At 40.5% G+C, this 23775-nt stretch overlaps 2 protein-coding genes across 2 annotated transcripts in view; one reads left to right on the plus strand and one right to left on the minus strand.

The window, feature by feature from the left end:
• LOC137293709 (DNA-directed RNA polymerase II subunit RPB7) overlaps nt 1-23775 on the plus strand; it is a 130269-nt gene that overhangs the window by 70613 nt on the left and 35881 nt on the right. The gene's annotated exons all lie outside the window — the stretch shown is intronic.
• Nucleotides 9355-23700, minus strand: LOC137293705 (malate dehydrogenase, cytoplasmic-like). The gene is made up of 8 exons (XM_067824411.1): nt 23496-23700; nt 21380-21478; nt 19593-19689; nt 18397-18572; nt 16852-16974; nt 16506-16682; nt 15706-15819; nt 9355-10421 (listed from the first exon to the last, which is right to left on the minus strand). The coding sequence occupies exons 1-8, from the start codon at nt 23496-23498 to the stop codon at nt 10209-10211; spliced, it is 1002 nt and encodes a 333-aa protein (XP_067680512.1). The 5' UTR covers nt 23499-23700; the 3' UTR covers nt 9355-10208.

Raw genomic sequence — 23775 nt, forward strand, 5'->3', positions numbered from 1 at the left:
GTATGAACGTAGAAAATAACGTTGTGGGGACGTGTTTTCGACTCCACAAAAAAGACGTAATGGGGACGTTATATGCTGACGTTCTGGGGACGTAAACGTAACGTTGAGACAACGTCCTCAAAACGTACTTTTGTTAGCTGGGATAGACTTACCCGTAACAGCGTCATGGTCGCTGTAAGACTGTGAACATGCCAAGTGAATGGTTGGTGTTGCGTAACGGAGTAGTTATATATCAGCACAATGTGCCTTCATATGTTACCTTGTAGGGAACATAACATGTAAAGCATTTCCTAGACGGATATCAAAGCGGACAAAGGGGAAGTGTTCCGTGTCAATTTACGTGTCTCGTAAACAGCTGTTGTTAGGTGGCAAACGTTTGACTTATATTACAACAAAACCCTTTTACTAGTATATATGCGACTACATTTCCCGGACACTGCTATCTTGAATAGAGCCAGTAAGTAGTGAAATGTAATACCATGTACATGTACTGTGTCAATTGTTTATATGTTGAAGGTGCTGCAAGTTACGCTGGTTTCAAAAAGAAAACAAATGAAATTCTTTAACCACCTTATACCATGTGAAGAAAGAATGACAGGCAACTAACCATTAGATATATGTAAACCATATTTTTGTTTAATCGATGTTTCATATGCCTGAATATAATACTACAAATAAGTTTAGTTTTAACAATTTTCCAGATATGTCACGGCAACGGACGCCGGAAATGGGCTGCATAGATTGTATCCACGTGGGGAATAGAACCCGTGTCTTCGGGGCGATAAGCGAACGATTTAACTACAACTCTGCTACAGTGAGTGAGTGAGTGATTGAGTAAAGTTTTACGCCGCTTTTAGCAATATTCCAGCATTATCACGGCGGGGGACACCAGAAAATGGGCTTCACATATTGTACCCATGTGGGGAATCAAACTTATAGAGCGTATTTAGAGCATATAGAGCGTATTTAGTCAGTGTATGTAATACAGTTGGTTCTATTCTTACTGATGAAACACAAAGTCATGGCAAACTTAGATGTTTAATGGCTGGATACATGCTCTACATCACAAACTGGCTATAGCACTCGCCAGTGCATGAATTAAACTGACTGAACTTGTCAATAGCATATGTGAAAGAAGTTTCCAACAAAAGCTTTAAAAATCAGAATGTCGCCATGGTATTTGACAGACCGAAACATTCAGAACGACGATGGTACTGTCCCGAAATTCGTTGCCAGGAATGTTACAGACAATACTTTGGGGTCTGTAAGCGAGTTCGAAGTAGTTAGTGTGCCAGGCGTTGTTTCCCAAAGTCATTAACTAATAGGGCTGTGCAATATCACGGTATATACCGGTAAAGTTTATCGCGATACGATTATCGCGATATGGTTTAGATTCTACAATATATTGGGTCATCCACAGTTACTTCCCTTTGACTCATTTGCCATTGATTTCCAAAGGAACAAAATGTTCCAAATATGCTTTTATTCCTTTTGGTTTCTTGTAACATTTTACAAGTGGAAGTGTCTTTACTAGTGTCCCTAAAATGCCAAATATTCTACCAAATGCTTTAGATTTTAGGTTTGGGTTATTTCACATGTGACATCTTGTGGAATTAAAGTCCTCAAACGGACGAATGCTTTACGAAACGCAGGACTTAAGGATGTTAACCTCTTGTGAATAACACGTTTCGGATTGTGCGCTTGCTCCTTCACCAGGTCACGAAGGAAACGGCGTGCTATTCACAATAAAGAAGGTGACATCCACAACCCTTGCTTTTCTTTCTTACATTCCACTTCTAAATGTCCTTTACTTCACTTTACTTTACTTATTAGTTGAGCCATTGGATCTGAGTGACCATTTGTTTGTTTTATAATGAGACCTATGTTATCATTTTATTATAGAGGCCAAAGTCGTCATTTTTTTGGTATGACTGTAATGACATTCGATAACTTACAGTAACAATAATTATGAAAGTAAGTGCATTCTGTGGAAGAAAACAACGCTGATCACGAAAAAAATGATATACTATTACCTCATCATTATGGCCGCAAAATCTTGTTGCAATGCAGCACTTCAATTAAACATTCTTCATTCAGGCTCTGTGATTTATATTCCTCTGTGAGGCACTTGCATAAAGTCATAAGCAACTGGGAGAAGGGAATGTAGCGAACAACGTACTGTGCCATGGCCAGGAGTGACTTGGCTTCACTTGGTGATTGAGGAGCAGGCGTGTTGATGAGTTCTTGATTTTCTCAATTGTGGGAACATTCCATTCTTCCCAAACATATGTTCATAGAATTTGAATAATAAATTGGAAGACTCACATTTTGTCGTGTTTCAGGTTCATGCCTTTATGATTGAGGACGTTCAACAATTTCCCGAGTCGCTGGACATGTTCAGCTTGATCTTTCCCATGAACAGGTATGTCGTCGGATGTATTCCGGCAACCTGGAACATCTTGTATGATTTCAGAAATAACATTCTGAAATATCTCTGAAGCTGTATTTATTCCAGAAGTTAGCTGTTTGTGTGTGCTGATTGTAGTGAGATTCCTGGTGTCAGGACGAAGTTCTAGCTGGTGATATCCAGCTGGTAGATCAAGTTTGCTGAAAACTGTTTGAACCATTCAGATATGAGGTCTTCAGTGTAGGCATGTTGTATTTCTCACATGGTACAGCACAGTTAGTTTCGCTCATCTCAACACAGATTCGAACGCCAGGCGATTTCTTAGGAACTATCACAATCGGAATTGCCAAAGGAGTTGGACTTTCTCAATAATGTGTAAGTCTTCTAGAAGTTCATTCACCACATCCTTTATCACATTACATGGGATGCGTCTGTGTGGTTGTCTGGCAGGTTGAATGTTTTCATCAAAATGTAGTTTTACCTGTCGATTCTTGATTTTGCCAATTCAACCACTGAACAGTTCTGGAAATTTGTCTATTATATCCAGTCTGTTAATGTTTCCTACGATCTTCTTTTTCAGCTGATTTGAAACTGGGTAGATTTCCTGGCCTACCTGGAATGACACGAGAACCACACTGATTAGTATTTCGTCATGAATAACAGGTACTGTCACAACACCAGTGACAGGCAAAGGTGTGTTTGATCCGTATATATGCGAAAAGCTGTCAATTGCTGACATTTCCTTGCACAAGCTTGCAAGGTTTTCTGTCTTGGGGATATCATACGTTTGTTGATCCATGATATATAAGGAAGCACCAGAATCAAAAATAACTGGAAAGTCTTTACCAGAACTGTTAATGATTCTCACAGACACGTGTGAGCGAACTGTATCAACTCGTCTAACATTCACAAACATTCCTCAGTGAGAATAACATGACCCGTCGAGTCATACTAATTTGGAGCATTCGTAAAATCTTTTCCTGCTGGTTCGTCAAGTCGTCGTACAAATAGGTACCATGATGTGAGTCACTTCTAGAATCTCTTTCGTTCGTATTTCTGTCTTGTTGTGTATGTTGGATTATTGATACCAGAAACATCGCACGTTTTCACCTGTTTACATCGGCCATTGTGAGGGAATATACCTCCACAGTAATAGCACTGTTTGTTGTTTTCATTTTGTGAATGAAACTGTTTGGGATTTTATATTCTGAGTTCTGTATCTACCATCATTTTGTCTTGATTCCCTTCAAGCCTTGAACAACTGAATCTGCTTCTACCGTGGCCACGGGAAACGGATTTGAAACTTGATTCATATCTGTCAAATTTATGTCACACAGAAAAATATTATGAACCTATTCTGTACGCACTTGGACAGAAGCTTTCCAGTCAATCACACTATGCATTGTAATATCTCTTAAATTATTGCACTATGTACCAATATGAATGTCTTGGCAATATTAAGTCCTACTGGCACTTTGGGGGCCATTAATAAAGACACCTCCACTAATAAAATGTTACAAGAACCCCAAAGAATTAAAAGCGTATTTGGTATTTTTAATGCTCATTTTCCTCCTGTGGAAATCAAGGGTAGATAATTCAAAGGAAGCTAACCCAATATATTGCAGAATCTCAACCATATCGTATCGAGAGATGCTTTACCGGTATATACTGGTTTACCGGTAAATGTTGCGCAACCCTCACATCCAGCCCTCGCAACTAACGGAATCGGGTTGTCAGATTCGCTGAGCTGGTTTATGCAGGTCATACCCCAACTGATAAATGCTTATGATGTGAACCACTGGATTGTCTCAATTATTTACAGATCTCTATTCCATAGCTGGCAAACATCTTATAATAAATAAAACTTATTGGTGTGTTCAAACATTATCGTGAAATTAATATGATGATGATTTGTACTGTCGCGGAATCATACTGACACTCAAATACCCATGAGAAGTTGCATATTGAACAGAGGCTAGAAGGCCCATACACCATCTCATGTGTTTGAGTTGCACTAACCAACATCTGAATGGGTGGTTGTAAATCCAAAGGGTAAAGTAACTACAATCGAGGTACCAAGCATGGTGGCCAATCGATGTAGTCCACGAACATTATCATAAGTTCAGTGGCAGCAATCGGTCGCCCTGTATCTATGCCGAGTCACTTTCAATGCATGCAAGTTAATATTTCAATATACAAAGCTGAAATGATGCCATAAAACATTTGCCACAAATTGTTACAAAAACAACAGAATGAAATCAATCATTAGCCACTCTTCTCCATCTGTATACTACAGATAAGCGTATGAACGATATTTGGTAAGGAAACAGGTTTACAGGTTCTGCTCCTGCTCCACCAGTTTGAGTCAAAGTCAATTTTTTTGCCATGGAAACGCCAAAAATATTTAATTGAGAATTCTAAGCTACTAGTACCAAAAGGCACCAGTACACCACCAGGCATGTCTATACGCCAAGTTTGGTGAAGAAACAGTGAACTGTTGTAAACAGTTTACAGGTTCTGCTCCTGCTCCAGAAAGGAGCACTACCACCAATCTGAGTCAAAGTCAAACTTGTTGCTATGGAAATGCCATGCCAAGTTTGGTGTAGAAATATTGAAAAAGTTTAAATATCGGTTCAGGAAAAGACAACTGTGCATTGGGCGTAGTCCACTTTAATGTTTTCATCGTCATGATACCAACTTCTAAAATGCCACTTAAAGAAGTTACATCTATCTGCTAATCACATGACTTCCTCAGATTCCATGGGTTGGAGAATCGAGTCCAACCCTGCATATGAATGTGTTTTCAATCCTCTGTATGAGGATTTATACAATAAGAAAGAATAAAACTACTTATTTCTGCTGCCAGCATTGAGTTAGATAATATAGCCCCTCCCCGTCTTCTTTCTTCTCCTCCTTGGCAGTTAGTTAGGCCCCAAGTGGACCTAACATTGACCACATTTAAAAAATAAAAAACTAATGAATTACAATATGAACAAGAATATAATCAATTAAAACATAAATATAGCAATTATAAATCCTTATTTACAGATGGGTCTATCTGTGACGTGGCACAGTGGATTGTGCCACTGACATTGGATCCAGAACAATATCTTCTAGATTACCGGATAACACCTCTATTTTCACTGAAGTGGTAGACATCTTTATTTTTATTAAATATATTCAAAGACACTCTAAACATAAACAGTATATACTCTTTTCAGACTGTCTTTCTTGGCTTCAGGCTATTAAAAATATCATTTGTAAACATCCACTTTTAATTGAAATTATTGAATTGTATAATAATCTTGCGACTGGCCAATACGACATCGTCTTCTGTTGGTTACCTAGCCACGTAGGCATCTCTGGTAACACAATGGCCGATCTTGCTGCCAGGGCAGCACTCAACAAATCTGTGATACCACTTCTTATTCTTATTCTTATTCAGAAGTCAGTCCAGATTTGAAGACGTTATTTTACGACGATGTCGTATTGGCCATACTAGATATACTCATGCATACCTTTTTTGTATCCCTTCTGATGACAGAGTCACGGTCAAGCATATCCTGCTTGACTGTGTTGAATTCTCCATCACAAGGGATAAATATTTCAATGTCACAACAATCAAGGATCTTTTTAACAGCGTTAGTTCTCATTTAATCATTGGCCTTTTAAAAGAAATTGATTTCATTTTGAGAAATATGTTTCTGTAGATAAATCTATTTTAGTGATTGGTAGTTTAGATTAGTAACTAGACATTTTATGTAAATTTAAGTCTACCAGGTTCTTAATCGTAGTATTCATGTTATTTTAATTTTGGCTAGCATTTCCAGCGGCTGAAGGGATGATGTAAATCCAACTAGGGTCCGTGCAGGTAGCAAAGGTACTGTAAATTCCCATGGTCCCTAACATGATGATCTACCTTCGGTCGTTGGAGATCTATAGCCTGTTTTTATATTGTTTTGTCCAGATAGTGATGTTAATTTTTACTTTCCACGCTAGTTTTAATGATAATTGTGATATTCTAGTTCTTTTACTGTCCTTCGTTGACAGGTTTTATAATGTCCATATGGTCCTTTTCATTGTTGAATGTTCTAGTCACGATATGGTGTATAAATCACAAAGTGATATGCACTACAGTTTTTAGAACAAATTTAAATGACAATAGTACAGAAATAGCTTTCCTTAACATGGCAAGGCGAAGCCGTTCATAAAATACACGACGGTAAGTAATTGGCCTGCATGACGCAGAGGTCGTAATATCCGAATCGAAGTAACCTAACCACGCGGGTATTAGTAGAAGGCGTGGCCAAGAGTGACGTAAAGACATGGACAACAATCGACGCCATACAGGCATGATGACAATTAGTCGACAGAAAATCTCGGATAAGCACGTTACCCACTGTGCAAAGGCCCTGTCACACGTATTCACCCTCAGACGAACAAAGACTCAGAGTGTCAGTAGAAAATCTTCTTTCGAAAGTTTACAATGTTTCTGAGGACCTGTGGCGCATACTTGATGTACATCGTTTCTTATTTTAATAGTTGTTTTAATAGTTATTTTAACAGTTGTCTGAAATGCGCCACTGATTCACGTTATGTGTTGGGCGGTGGGTATACAGCCTCTACGTTAAAGCGTTCCCTCGTCACGTCGGGTTCAGGTTTGATGCCCCACATGGGCACAAAGCCCATTTCTGGTGTGCCCTGCCGTGAACAGAACAGAACTCAAGGGTCTGTGTACCCCTTACATGACTATTGCGTTCAAATGCGCAAATGATCACGATGACGTGTTAACCAAGTCAGCAACCCTGACCATCGAACCCGGTCGTCGCCTTTTACGGCACGCATAGGATGCTGAAAAACAATTTTCATCTCATGCTGTTTGATTCCCATTTATCGATTAGTTTGTTTGTTGCATCTTTACAAGTCGGGAACCAAGACATCCGAAAACCACATGAATGGTCATCAGGTGTTGACATTATGTTACCTTGTGGACACTAAAAGTGGTTTGCAATCATTCGGGACTAACAACGTGCATGTGATATCGAGGATGCATTGCACTTACACACTCGGGATCAAGTGCACCCCATATTTTTTTCACAGACCAAGAAGAAGCAGATAGTGTTTGCGTCAAATCTAGTGATTTCCAGATGAAGACATGCACTTTTCAGGAAGCATGGGTGAATGTTCGTTAGTGGCGTTTAAACAACACCAGGGCACCCGTCTTTAATTGCGTCTGAAGAAAGCAAATTAGTAATGTGTATGATGTTTTTTGTTCAAGTCGTACTCGGCATGACCGCAGTTGCAAAGCTAAATTTCATGGACTGACATCACGAGCATCGATGCGATGGGGTACAATGACATGACCAACTAATTCTGGAAGCTCTCCTCGCAATCTCCTCTGGGTGTGGTTGCGCAAGATCTATCGTCACAAAATGGGTTTTTAAAGAAATATTCCGACCCCAATCAAGAAGACACTTCCATTTTGAAATCAAATATGATAGATGATTTTATGTCGGATATTTATTACTGCCGCCGAAATTTGTACCTCTCAAACACCATGTAACTGACTTTTTGGCTGGCACTGTTGAAGTTGGGTAGATGAAGGATGAGGACTAGTTTATGGACATAAACTTCTTTATTCTGTATAGGTGATGTTTCATTCGTACATTGACTTCAACATTAAAATTGATGTCGAAACGTCATCTATACAGAATAAAGAAGTTGTATATCCATGAAATAGTCCCCATCCTTCACTAAGTAACTGACTGTAATACATTCAGTATCATTCCAGAGAATGTCAGTCGTCTGCCAGCTTACTATTGTGGAAAACTTAACTCTTCTGGGTGCCAAAATATTGTCTTATTTTAGGATATTTTTATAGCCCACATATCCACGCAACTAGTACATGCTCAAGGCGCTGGTACTTTTTTCCCTCGATCATTGGATGTCAGTCCCAACGGCACTTCATGTATTAATCTCAACTCCCTGTGGATCATACAACTCCCTGCAGCCACATCAGGTTGCTGTGACTTTCTCATCCTTACGAGGTACCTATTCAGTTGGGTGGACTGGGATAAATAGTCAAAATACTTTGTCCACAGCCACCATATGGTCATTTACCAAAGGATTTGTGGATTCTTTTAATAGTGGACAGGGTTGTGTTCTGTACACTAGGGCTTGTGACAACACTGAAAGAATCTGCACACAAAGTTGACACCAAGGTTTTTACACCCTGTCAGGGGACCTTAACACTTCAGCTCAATGCATCACTAGTCTGGCCCCTCAGCGCGCTTGCCCACCATTCCCCCTTGGAAATGCCCTGTATGTGTCTTCTCGTAGCAGTCCTTGTGAGTGCCACAATAACACTGCAATGAAAACTACATTTCGCAAATCATCCACAAAGACAGGCATAAGAATCAGGGGATGTCAGTGCAAATTTAATGACCAAATGATCCTGTTCGGGTAAGAGGCAAAATTCTGCACTGGGGCACCCATACCTCCCTATGTGAAAAAGGATTTTGTTCCTTGGGTTGGTGGGTGGTGAGCATAATGTTAAAAAAGGGTTTTAACTACAGCCTCAAAGATGTCTACCACTTCAGTGAAACCAATGAGAATCAGCTGCACGCTAATAAACACAAACATGATCTGGGCCAATGATGGATTTGAACCCAGCATCAGAGGTTTCTATCTCATGAGTTTAATTTCATGCCACGTTTTGCAATATTCCAGCAATATCACAACAGTGGAAACAAACAGTGACTTCACAACTTGTACCCATGTGGGGAATTTAACCCAAGTCTTACACGTGACGAGCAAATGCTTTAACAACTGGCTACCCACCACCCTGCTATCAGATGAATGGCCACTTGTGCCCCAATGTAACTCCAAGCAACACAGTGTAGGTATCTTCTTAACTCCCCACACATATGAAAAAGGACACAAGAAAATATGTTTTCTGGTTTATTTCATAGCACTGACAATGATCTAGATGAGCCTGGTTAAATCAACAGAAAGGCATTCTGAGCACTACACACCCGTCTCAAAACCTGTTTACACATTAGAAGGAATATAAAGTGACCACAATAAAACTGTACTTTTTATTGCATAAAAGTCTTACACAGAGGTTGTTTCAAGTATTTAGGCCCTGATATTCCATTCCATAGTCATATTACTTCGTCACCACTTTCTATGCTTCCAAGTGTCATAAACCAAACATCCACACAACTCCCATGTATTTTGATCTTAAAGACATGTATAATCTCTTGGTTACTGTAACAAATTTACTAGTATAATACCTAGCATTGTCTTGACATTCACTGCTTTTATTACTTGTAAGTACTGTTAAGAACGTAATGGTGTGGACTCGTTTAACAGACATACACACATTAACAATGGTGCCTTCCAAAATTTCGTTATAATCTCTTTAACCATCACAAACAGGCTAAGCAAGACAGGGACCTTATTCTCGAAACGTTCATAGCCCAAAAAATTCTTAACGTTGATTGGAGTCAATGTGTTCAGAATGGGCTTAAGAAGTTTGTAAGGCAATGAACGTTTCAAGGATAGATAGCCAGGGATTTACCTGACTATGAGTCTTTTGTAGTCACATTTCCTTTCTAAATTTGCACATTGTGTTTAGTTTCAATCTGAGAATATGCAGAGACCCTGAATGCAGATATGAATAACAAGTCTAGATAAATTCCTATGGACATACTACCACACAGTGGTGAAGATGGTCAACCACCAAGGCTTAAATACTTGAAGTTTTAGTACCCAGATTTTAAAGTTTAGGTCCTAATAGTCAATCTTCACAGACGCTGATGGCCATGTCACGTTCCTCGATGAGCTCATTCTTTGTGACATCCATTTTCTCTCGGGCAAAGTCACTGATTTGAATACCCCGGACAATCTTGTAAGTTCTATCTGCAGCAATTTGAACAGGGAAACTGTAGACAAGACCAGCATCTATCCCATAGGATCCATCTGAGATCACGCCCATTGATGTGAAGGTGTCCTGCAACAATGCATATAAGTAATGTTGTTTGTCAAAATGGAGATTTTGGACTTCAGCTTGAGTGAATGAGCGAGTTTAGTTTTATGCCACTCTCAGCAATATTCAAGCTATATGGCGACAGTCAGTAAATCAAGTGTGGACCATACAATCCAGTGATCAAGAGCATGACCATTGTTCTACACAATTGGGACGTGATAACGTCACTCAAGTCAGCGAGTCTGATCATCTGATTCCATTAGTTGTGTTTTGTGACAAGATAAGGTTGCTAAGGACCAACTCTATGGCGGAAGCATCATGAGAGATAATAGTCTGGACTACACAAATCGTGACAACTGTACATGAGTATTCTCCAAGAAAACAGACAAAGGCTTCACTTTCCAGAGCATCATCCATAACAACTATGAGAGCACTGTGGTGTAGGGCTGGAACATGGGTGATGCCATTTGAACAATTTCATCTATGAGAGATTGTCATAATATTCCAAACAGTGCAGCAATATGTAATTGTCTGAATAAAATTGATATTTTATACTTATCTTGACTCATGTTTATTATGCTTATCTCCTCCCTCTATACAAAGATAGTGAGCACTTGAAATCCCTTGAAGTTCCCTTCTAATTGAAACAGACATACAATACACTCATCCATTGGAAGCCTCCCTCTCTCGCCATTACGGTCACATAACCCAACATGCTTGAATTATTGGAAATTCAGCACGATTGAGAGGGGTAGCTGGGAGGGCTTGACACCATGAGTCAAGGTAAGTATAAAATATCAATTTTATTAAGAAAATTACATATTTTTTCCTTATCCTGACTCGTGTATTATGCTCACATAATCCGATGGAAATAGCGGGGGATGAGGCCATGCTGGATTCTGTTGACTGCCATATAAGTATGTCCAGTACGTCACCTCTCATGGGAAGTATGATCGCAGTGGTTCGGTCCTGTTCTTCCAACATTCATCTGTGTGATGGGGGAATCACATCCAGTTGAACATGTCTTCTCTTGAAGCCTTCGTTGACTGGAATGTGATAATATATATAGACCAGCTAACATTCTGCTAGTGTCTACTGCAACTGTATGTCCAGATTTCCATTCAAGACCAGACACGCCCCCTTCTTCATGTACAAGTATCCTCATTACAAGTACAGGGCCATAATCACTCATGCTAGTCTGTTTGAGATGTGAGCATTTACTTTCAACAATTATACTCCCTAGAGCGTCTTGGTCTTAACAAGTCACATGATAAAAGGGGGAGTGAAACTCTGCGTCTTTGTGGAACCGTTAGTTGCTGTGCAACAATAAGTGGCCCAAACCAATACCAGTGACGTCCTCAGTTGTGATGTCCTGCAGGTAGTGTTTGGCAAACACCGTAATCGATTTCCAAAAGCAGCCCTCCATTAGAGTTGAAAATGAGCAGTTTCCATGCAGAGCTAGCGTCGATGCCAATGCTCTTATGTCACGTTGATTGAAGGCTCGAGGAGGCTTGAGTCCTGCTACACTCTGACTGGGCATAATGATAAATTTTGTGTATCATGTGGCCCGAGGACTGTTGATAATGCCAGGATGTGGAATTGTCTGTCCAGTTGTTCGGGCAGTTGATTTTGATAAAATCCCATCTCAGTCCCAGATGTGAGGTGTTATATGAGGCCTTATATCTGCGTTGTTGGTCTTCTAGCTTGAAAGAGCATAGTAAGGCAAGTAGTTAAGATACTTTAGTCAGATTGATCCCCGTTTTCATGGTGATAACAGAGCTGAGTGCCATCAAGTATGTCGAGAGTGTAGAACCATTCAGTCCTCTGGTATTTCGTAGATGACATAAGCAAACCGCTATTGGAAGATGTGTGGCTTCACTGCAGTAAAGCCTTTCTTTCTGGCATAGGTTTCAAACCGCATCCATTTATTGTAGTATGATGTGCAGGATGATCTACAGAGAGAGAGGGTGACTGCTATCGCCGCTCTATCCGCTAATATCTGTGATGTTTCAAGCAGGCTTTGACACGATCTATATGTGAAGTTGGAATGTTATAGACCTGCCTTGTGCTTGTTTGGTGTGTGGATGGATAAGTAGGTTCTCCCACTCTAGTAGTTGCAGTGATGGTTGTCCTTGTTCCTCAAAGAGTACTGGGAACCAATCTCTCACTGGCCAGAAAGGCGTGACCAAAATCAGTTGTATCAGCATCCTCTGTTTGATATTCCCAATGACTTATGGTAGTAGTGCTGGATGGGGGGAACGTATGAGCATTCAGTCCTTCCCTTGCGATACTGAAAGCGTCTATTGCTCACGCTAACGGATCTGATACTGGAGGTACAAATGACTGATAAGTCTAAATGCCCCTCGATTTAGCATCCATTCTGTTGGAGATGGTTGTAGCGGGCATGACAGTGCGCTGGCCACGATATTGCGTGCTTCTGGGATGTGACAAGCCTTTATGTGAAGGTTCAAGTTGTTGACACATGTCGAAGAGTTGAAAGATCAACTGTAGTAGTTTGTGAAATCCTGTTGATCCTTGCTTGTTTATGTTGAACACTAGCGTGGAGCTGTCTGTATGAACCATCAGTAGTCAGTTTCTCAATGTTGTTGACCAGTGTAAACTGCTTTCATCTCCAGGTGGTTGATATGCTGAATGGGTCATTGGTCGTCCAGATTCCTGCTGCCACCTTGTTGTTTAGGGTAGCACCAAAACCTTGTAGTGACGCATCTATGTAGAGATGTTTGTTGCAGACCGGCTCTTGTAAATAGGTCCCTGCGTAGACATTCAGTTAGTGAGTCCACCATAGTAGATATGGTCTCAAGTTGTCTGGCAGAGCAATCCAATCTAACATGTTGAGATGCTGAATCAGGAACTGTTGTAATGGGCGTAATTGTAGACATCCTCATCTGGTGAAGTCCTGTGCTGATACGAGTTGACCAAGTAGACATTGCCACTGTGCTAGTGGTAACAGAGAAAGTAGAACTTGTTCTATCATGGCTTGAATTTTGACCCACCGATCCTCTGGGACGATGATGCGGATCAACGGAGTGATGAATTGAATCCCGAGAAATTGAAGATCTTGCTGCAGCTCTAATTCCAATTTCAGTAGATTTACATGTTATCTGAATTGAGGTAGAAACCTGATAAAGTCTAACTGTCTGAGTTGACTTTTCTTGTGATGCACTTGAATGCCCTTGTTCAGGTAAAAGGCGCTGTCGATGTAGATATGACTACTGGCTCAGCGACCCAAGTAAATAGCCAGGGGGTTGAAGATATTCCAAACAGCAGAACCATCCATTGGTAGTGCTGACCGTTGAATAGGAAGCGCACATATTTTCTACAGTATTGATGCATCAGAATGTGATGGTAGGCATCTTGTAGGTTGATGCTGGCTAGATAATCCACTGGATGGATGAGATGCTGCAGTTGTGGTAGATGGATCATTCTGAACCATTCTGGCTTCATGAGATAATCCTTGTTGAACTCCTTCATGTTGTATGTAAGTCAAAACTTTTCTTTGGCGATTTTCTTGGGTAGAAGAAATATTTGGGAGCAGAATCCTGGTGTCAGTTGATCCAGGTGTAGTTTTTCAACTGCACCTTGCTCTAGGAGATGATATGGTGGGTAGTTTGTCTCATTGATCCCCGGCGTACACGAAGAGTGCTGTGTCTCTTGTGAGTGGTGGTGTTCCCTGTAGTGGGATCTTGCAGTCGTCTTGTAGGATGCTCATAGTGTAATCGGTGTTTTCAGTCCCCAATTCCTCCAGTAGTGCATATTGGCACAATCGGCGGAAACGTCAAAGTATCAATGTCCTCGTTACTCATCATATCGGTATGAGCCTGATTGGAGTCCTTTGATGGGGAGACTGAGCCGAAACCATTCGTGATCCAAAATGTAATCTCTGAGTTCGTCCTGTGACGGAGATCGGCGATGTCCATTTCCGTCCTTCCTTGAGTGCATACTTGAGTGGGAAGTGATGTCCATACAGCGAGTGTCATTATGGTCTTGCTGTCTGTAAGTATCCCTGGAGTGACTACTATTCCGTGAGTGCCTTCACTCTTTCCTACGTGAGTCTGTATCTGATCAAGATGACAAACGATGATGACTACTGTTGTAGCTGCTGACTGACGTTTCCATTCCTCTTCAAAACGTCGATACAACAAATTCTTCGTATGAGTGGTGAATTGTTGCATGAAGAGGCCAGTGTCCAGTGACTGCAGTGCAAGTAGTGGCTGCTGGTTCGCAGAAGCATCTGACATGTTGAATGTAGACTTACGATGTCTACGTACAAGACTCTCCGAAGGGTGCAACGAAGTAAGCGAAGAACTTAATGAAGGTCTAGTAGACGCTGCTGGTTGATCCTGTGTGTTGACAATCTGTACCTAGGAAAGTTGTAGTGGAGTTCATCGTTGATATGACGTTCGTCTGGAGGGGCAATCTCATCTCTGAAAGACTCTGAAGCAGTCGTGGAGTGATGTTACAGCAGACGTCTAGCAGTTGAAGACTTACGCTTTGACAAAGACGACTTCAACGTCATAGGTTCTGACGATCTGGATTCTGACAACTTTCTCTTCTGAGATCTAGACGATTGACTGGTATCTCGACCATGCCCCCGGTGTAAGTCTGGCTGATCACTAAAATGATGAATGTCAGCTGTTAATAAAATGTGGTTAGAAGATGTAGAATCAATAGATTTAGACATGACTAGTGAGAGCCTAGGCAGTTTGTTCTTTGCACACCATTGAAGAGAATATACATATAATGCAAATTCTGCATCAGATAATTTCTTGCAAAGTTCACAGCAAACACTGGAAGGACAAATAGGCCTGAGAAAAGGACATAATACATGCAGATCAACTGTAGACAGTGGTAATTTACAAAGGGAGCACGATTTCATCAACTTTGACTATGTCCAAGTGTATGAAACACAAGAAATTTTGTAAATTTTACACAAAAATAATAGTAATTACAATCCAAAAACTGAATATGACATAATTTTTTATTATAGGACTGAAATTAACGCCAAAACTAATCACCATATCGGGACCCAAGTGTGCCTCCAACCGTCCTCGTCGGATGATAAAGGAGAGAGTGGCAAGTAAGGCTGGTCATGTGACCGTAACGGCCAGAAAGGAAGGCTTCTGATGGGTGAGTGTATTGTACATCAGCTTCACTTGGAATCGAATTTCAAGGCATTTCAAGTGTTCCACTATCTTCGTATAGAGGGAGGAGATAAGCATAATAAGCATGAGTCAGGTTGTGGGAAAAAATCATATAATGAACACTATCCTAGCTAGAAATGCCTTACCGACTTGGTGCCAAACCACCAATCTCTGAGATGGTCACAAATTGCCTTGGCGGCTGACATAGCACTGGAGAGTTTCCTTGCCTTTATGACTGCTGCGCCCCGCTTCTGTACAGTCTGTAGTAGAAGAAACACAACAGCACATTTACACACAAAACAATACATTTCTTAGTTCTTGGGTAACAATTTATACATGGAAATACCTTCACAACAAGATATGTTTGCACAGAACTGATCATAGTTTCCATACTTAAATACTGGCTTTCGACTGTTTTAGTTCTAACACCACTTTGTGAATGAGTGAGTGAGTGAGTTAAGTTTTAGATCTCTCTCAACAATATTCAAGCTATAAGGTGGCTGAGTCTGGACCAGACAATCCGGTGATCAACAGTATGCACACTGATATACACAATCTGGATACAAGGACAAGTGTCAAACAAGTCTGATCTCGTTAGTCGCCTTTTACACCAAGCATGGGTTACTTAATTCCAAAGCAGATTTTCATGGGTTCATTTGTGGAATAGGATGCTGGTCAGATATTAGACTTTTCACTGTTCCTTGTCCTTTTAACAGTATTCTGAATATGCAGCAATGTTATTTGTCAGAAGAGTTTTTTAAGGTCATGAATATATTTCCTTATGATGTATATGTATGTTACAGTTTTGAAGGATATCAGTTGACGAAACTGAATATTGCACTTTGGTCACTTTGCAACAAAAGGTGTCTTGACTGTTAGAGTGTTCTATATCTTAATCTGATTACCCTCAAAATATTGTAAAAAGGACATTGAGAAGATATGTTACCGTGATAAATTCATTGTTAAGCCAGCTGTCATCTTGGACAGCACTTCGTGCATCCTTCGAGACGTTCTGTACTTGCACCTGGGCCTGGCTCACATCGGGGAATTGCGTGGAAGAGTGGTTTCCCCAGATGATGACATTGCGGACATCAGCAACTTTCACTCCCACTTTGGCGGCGATCTGGGAACAACAGGGTATAGTCTGACTGACTGACTGACTGAGGTTGGTTCAATGTCGCTTTTAGCAATATTCCACTAGGCTTCCCACATCCCAGAGAGGATAGTCAGGGGAAGCAGGAAGAAATCTGAAGTTGGCAGACCTGAGTATGGGACATGAATTATCAACAAACCTGTGACTGTGCTCTGTTTTGGTCCAGTCTTGTCAAGCAGGAGAAATTCTCCTTTGGGATGGATGGAGCATATTTAGAACAGATTAATGCATTTGTGTTGGCTGGGTTACCTACAACCACGACCTGCAAATATAAATTGACAAAGAGATTGTCATATGCATGCTATATTTACATCATGTTATCAGTATCCAATATCCAGGAGAAATGTTATCCTAAACATGTTCTAAAAAGCACATCTGGTGAAATTTGAAAATCACCCTGAATTATTTAGAAGACAAACACACTATATTTTGTGTAAATGTTCTTGTGAGGTTAAATGTATGTGAACACACAGTGAGTGAGTGAGTGAGGGAGCGAGCGATGCTCTAAACAACATCACGGCAAGGGACACCAGAAATTGAAGTTCTGATTACACGATGCCATTTAGAAAGTGGTCAAATGCAACATATGTCATATTTGGGATTTCACTTTCTTTGTAAAGTACAAATTCTAGTACTTTTTTCGGTTGAGTCCCATCCGGGATTCGAACCCGCACCCTCAGAGTCAGGCACCTAATCGCCAGCACACAAAGTCAGCCGCCTAGCCCGCTCAGCCACCGCGACTTCCACAAAAATGAAAGTCGGACAACTGGTAGTCTAGACTGCGTACTTTGTGTACCCCTCTGATGAGTGTAAATTGGCATGGCTCCCACGGCCGAAAGCTATGATTACCCGATGCCATTTAGAAAGTGGTCAAATGCAACATATGTCATATTTGGGATTTCACTTTCTTTGTAAAGTACAAATTCTAGTACTTTTTTCGGTTGAGTCCCATCCGGGATTCGAACCCGCACCCTCAGAGTCAGGCACCTAATCGCCAGCACACAAAGTCAGCCGCCTAGCCCGCTCAGCCACCGCGACTTCCACAAAAATGAAAGTCGGACAACTGGTAGTCTAGACTGCGTACTTTGTGTACCCCTCTGATGAGTGTAAATTGGCACGGCTCCCACGGCCGAAAGCTATGATTACCCGATGCCATTTAGAAAGTGGTCAAATGCAACATATGTCATATTTGGGATTTCACTTTCTTAGACTACCAGTTGTCCGACTTTCATTTTTGTGGAAGTCGCGGTGGCTGAGCGGGCTAGGCGGCTGACTTTGTGTGCTGGCGATTAGGTGCCTGACTCTGAGGGTGCGGGTTCGAATCCCGGATGGGACTCGACCGAAAAAAGTACTAGAATTTGTACTTTACAAAGAAAGTGAAATCCCAAATATGACATATGTTGCAATTGAAGTTCTGTTGATAACTGTATCTGGGTCTTCAGCATGAACATTTTACCACAATGCAACACTACTGCCTGCATGCCACTGCTACTGTGAAGGTCAATATAAATAAACAGCAGTATAAAAAATAGAAGTCCTGAAATAGATGTGCCCCATGAGCACTGATGAAGGTAAATGCATCGTTAGTGTGCCTGCTCTGTTGTCCGAGTTGTAGTCTAGAACGGGTCTATCATACTAGCTAGACATTGCCTTTGTGTTATGTAGAAGGCTATATCAGTCACACCTTCACACTTTTCTTGGCATACTTGTCCAGGGAATTGCCTTGAGTCTTGAAGATCTTGACATTGGCAGCAAGGAGATCTTTACGCTCCATTCCCTCTCTCCGGGGCATGGAGCCCACAAGACATGCAACATCGATGTCCTTGAAGGCAACAGACTCATCACAGGTGGGGATGACACCTACAAATATACAAAAGATATTGCACCAACCAAAATTACCTATGATGATTGCGTCCAAGGAATTTAGAATGAGAAAGTGCACATGATGCCACACCCTTTAAAATAGAGTCCTGCGGCGACACCTTCTTGTTTCACACAAAAACAACTTTTGACATGGTATAAACCAACATCAAAAGCAAGATTATATATCTATCTACTTACCTGAAACAAAACAATAATGATGACTTATACAATAAAATTTGTCTATTTTTATTCCTCCACTCCATAAACAAAGGGATATCACTCTCACAAGGTGTTGAAACCCATGCGAATCAAGACATGGCAACTGCACCAACTGTTTTAAATGCGTAACTTGTTTCATTTATGACTAACGGCAAATACTGAAAGTACGTTTTTTCTGCAAACTGTCAGTATTTTTTTAAATTCAGTTCCCATTATGGGCAAGGTAAAGATGTCTAGCAAGCAAATGCAATACACTGACACATAAGTAAAACCAGATAATTCCAGACCAATTATATTTCTTGTTTTATGAATTATTTCTGTCCTCAGGAAGCCAAAAGGGAAGGGAAGGGGAAAACCCACCAGTCTAAGCTAAAACCTACCTGAGTTTTAGAAAGGCATTGTTCGTCAGTTTCACACACCCTGAAGTACTGGAAGCACTGATTTTTACCACATATATTGTTAGACAATTCACTTTAATGTCTCTGAGAACAGGTACCAGTGTTTTAGTATCCAAAACTGCCTTGCATAGTTGCATGTCTTGCTCCAGTATATCTTAACATTACATTTTTATTTTTGAGTTGGAAAAATATATTATTATTATTATTTATTTTGGTCTTCCTTAAAAAATATGACTGGCTGAGTCGTACAACAAGAAATATAATTGGCCTGGCCTAAGTATAATATTGATGTGTGTGGACAACAAACTTCAGCTGAGAAGTCAAGACAAGAGTGGAATCTGACCCCTCTTTAAACTTTTCTGAAAAGACAGGAAAGAATAAACCCTAATGCTGTGCTCACTGTTTAGGAGAGGTAGAGCACAGTCCTGTAATTCCATGACCACACCATTGAGTACTTCCTCCATAGGTTTGATGTCCAACAGAAGCAGGTCAAGAGTCTGCAGAATTTACAACATGTTTGTCAGTTAGTTATATGGGTAGTAGTTGGGCATGAGAGAAGCAGTCACGCCTAATGAGAAAAAAAATGTTCAGACCTAAAATTCACCTCACAACTGTTTTGAACTATTTCACTGTAGCTCATAGTGTTTGCTTCTGGGGTAACAAGTTGGATACTTAACAATTAATTATACACATTTAATTGTCTTGTGGTAAGCATTTCATTTTTCTTCTTCTATCTTGGTGAGGGAAAGAGAGAATGAGTTCGGTTTTATGCTGCTTTTAGCAACATATCATGGTGGTGTCACCAGAAATGGGTTTCACACATTGCACCCGCGTGGGGAATCAAGCACTGGTGACTGAGCTTCTGTGTGCCAAGTGGATTCTTTAACCACTCAGGTACCCCACTGCCTGTGAAGGAAAGACTAAGAGCTCAGTTTTCAGCTTCATACCAACCAACTCACATGGCACTTTACATATCACCATCTCACCTAGCACTTTACATATCACCTCTCACCTCTCACCTAGCACTTTACAGATCTACATCTCACCTAGCACTTTACATATCACCATGGGTCATACAGTACTGATCCTCACTACAAACACATCACTCTTTTTCCTTGAGCAGACGGACTGGTGTCACTGATGTGGGTGTGTGAGTGAGTGACTTTAGTTTAACGCCGCACTCAGCAATATTCCAGCAATATGTTGGCAGTCTGTAAATAATTGAGTCTGGACCAGACAATCCACTGATCAACAGGATGAGCATTGATCTGCACAATTGGGAACCGATGACATGTGTCAACCAAATCAGCAAGCCTGACCACCCTATCCCATTAGTCGCCTTTTACGACAAGCATAGTCGCCTTTTATGGCAAGCATGGGTTGCTGACGGCCTATTCTACCCCAGGACCTTCAAGGGTTGTCACTTTTTTGGGGATTGTTTGATGGGTATATAGTCTGTGAAATAGGATAGGTAAAACTGTTTAAATACTTTCCAAATTTTAAGAATAGTTTTAAATCCTACCTGACACAAAACATTTACTTCATGTTAAGATGTTGGAGCTCAGACTCAGAAACTCAACCTGACTACAATTGTGAAACCTGCACAAAACTGTTATTAAATACATGACTTGACACGACAAGAAGAGGAAGGGTCATCAAACCGATACTGAACTGGAACATGTCTCAAGGCAAGAATTGAACCTGTCACAAAGTGATATCTGACGTTCATTATGTAAAATCGAGGTAAAACATGGAATAGTATGACTAAACATATTGACTAAATGTTCATTTAACTTCAATTCAAACTTTCCATTCACAAACATTTCCAATCTTTACCTAGATCGTCAGTTTCATGCAAACATTTTCTGTTCATTCATTATTAAACTCAGCACAATGACATGAGCATGTTGCATGATGATGCTCTGTAAATAATTCAGTATACACCAGGCATGATTTTATGCATTTGGCACATAATCATCAGATGCATGTATCCAGTGAGACTGACCACCCGATCCCACAAGTAAACTTTTGACAGACTGCTGAATGCCAGCTGCAACTTCTGTTAACAGGCCACCTTGGCAGACAAGGCAGTGATGTACAATGATGTAACCCAACCACATTCACAACTACTTTCTGTTGTACAATAATGCCTTAACAGATATGCAATAGTGACAATTAAACTTGCACCTGATCTGTTCCAAACACCTCCCCTCTGGCTATGGCTATAACGAGGGAATAGGCGATCTGTCCAGCAGCGCCAGTCACCAAGACTCTCAGAGGTTCCGACTGCAAAAAGAAAACCACACAAAACTTAGTCATTTGGTTATATTGACATCACAGTGAGGGAGTTAAACCGTACGGAGACTCTGGCAATATTTCACCAACATCATGGCGAAAATGGGTTATATTGTGTAATCTTTTGCCAAAGGACAGTTAAACAACTAAAATATCACAGTGAGTTATATGTGTACGGTTATACTCCACTGGCAATATATTATGACTGTGACATGTTAATCCCGATCTAACTCTGCATTATAACTGCTACCAGTGGGCCTAGCTCAAATGCTAGAAAGAAAAATCACAAACATTATCGATGGAAAAATGTACTTATGATTTTTTCAAATGAGCATTGCGTCATCATTGATAGTATACATGAACTAATGTGAAGGAATAAGGATTTTATTTACACTGACAACACACAAAATATTTTTTCTTTCTTTATTATTTTTTAAATAGAAGACATATAAAATGTAAACAAGAGCTGGACACACCCAAGTGTTATGTCTTTTTAACCTCTTACTCACACTTTCCTAACATGCTGGTGGGGGATTAAAGAGATAAAAAGTTACAGATCAATGATTGTGCAGGTGTTATTGTTTTCCTTGCTTTGGTGGTGACATAACATCACCTAGCACAACAATCCGAGTGTATCAGAGCAACATCATATTTCACAATGTAAACTATGTTGGCTAACTATTGAATTTTACATTCAGTGAACTATGCCAACGACAAGTAATATAATGTACGGCGATTTCCTTGTTTTGCCATTGCACTTTTGCAAATGTTTAAGCCAACACTTGTTTCATTCCCAAATGGACACGGCAGTCAGGCCTTGGTCTAAAGGGTTGACGACCAGTTGAAGGACTATTTTTTCAATATGGACAAAAGCAATGCACCTACTACCTGCCAACAATGACAACCCAGAAGTTGGTCAACTACTTTGCCACGATCTCCCTTCCTCTCATCCCTACACATGATGTCTATGAAGTGTGGTTCCAGACATTAGAAGATACTCCCCTTGGAGACATCAATCTCTTCAAGGACTATATATGACTGTCCATGATAACTAACATACATAAAATGTAGTTCTAGTTTTAAATACTTCAAGCAGTACATTATCTTATCACATGATGTTAACTTGACTGTGAGAAGAGATTTTGGTGATGCAGGCCTGGGACAAAAATACCCTTTAACAATCACAGGCACTCATGTCATTGTGAAGATTAAAAACATAATAAAACATAATATTTTGAGATGACCCCCAACTTGAAAAGCTTCACGGTACAATCAATCTAGACAAGGCCAGACAATTTGTCTGCTTTGACGATCGCCGCGCTACCATCGCGTGCGATCGATTAAAACTTCATCTAAACATAGTCACGGGTGATTGACCTATTCATCACCACTCAAGACACCTACCAGTTCTTTATTGTTATGTCGTCAAGTCAACTGAAAGACGATCTTTACCCCCAACAAAATGACACAGATGGTGGACGATAACATAAAAAATCACAAGTCATTGGTCTTCAATGAAAAATGTGCATCTTGACTTGAACATTGGACTGATGGCAGTGATGCCATAGCATTTTGACATCATCAAGTTTATGATGTGACGGCATTATCCAAAGTCTTCCAAAACAGCATGTATTGACTGCAGCCATCGCGGCATTTAACAGTCAACTGGATAAACCCCGCATTATTGACAACAGGTGCTCACACTGAACCTCAGATAACGAGGAGCTTCTGAATTCCAAATGACACTAAACAAACTCATTCCTAAGCGAGAACATACATTAATATCGAACCAAAAGTAAATCAAATCACCCATGGTGATGCCTTGTCATGAGGTCAATCAGTGGCGATCAGCTGTGAATGGACTGTGCAGACTTGGAGGACTGTCAAGGTCATTATGCAGCGCGACAACACTGAATTCTTGACATTCAACGAGAACCAGACTAAACAGAACATTTGGAAAGGGGTGTGTGTACGATAAAAACCTGTCAGAATAATAATAACTGCCTACCATCTTGTAACTTTTCTTTATTCACGAGTCCACGCCTCCGCAAATGTTGATTCACAACCGCCGGCTGTGCGATGTGGTAAGGTGAAGGACGGGCACTTGCCGTAGCTTGTAAATCGCATCTTCATTGGTTCGTACCCTGAAAAGGGACCAATGAAAATGAACTTTTAGTGCTGCTTTGTTGTAAGCTCATTCTGCTACCCAGTGCCCCTTGCGACCAGCCCGGTTCAATATAAAAACGAACACGTGCTGAAATCTTAATGACTTATGTCTGATACTTATA

This window comes from Haliotis asinina, chromosome 8 (assembly GCF_037392515.1).
Source record: "Haliotis asinina isolate JCU_RB_2024 chromosome 8, JCU_Hal_asi_v2, whole genome shotgun sequence".
NCBI classification, from domain to species: Eukaryota; Metazoa; Mollusca; class Gastropoda; order Lepetellida; family Haliotidae; genus Haliotis; species Haliotis asinina.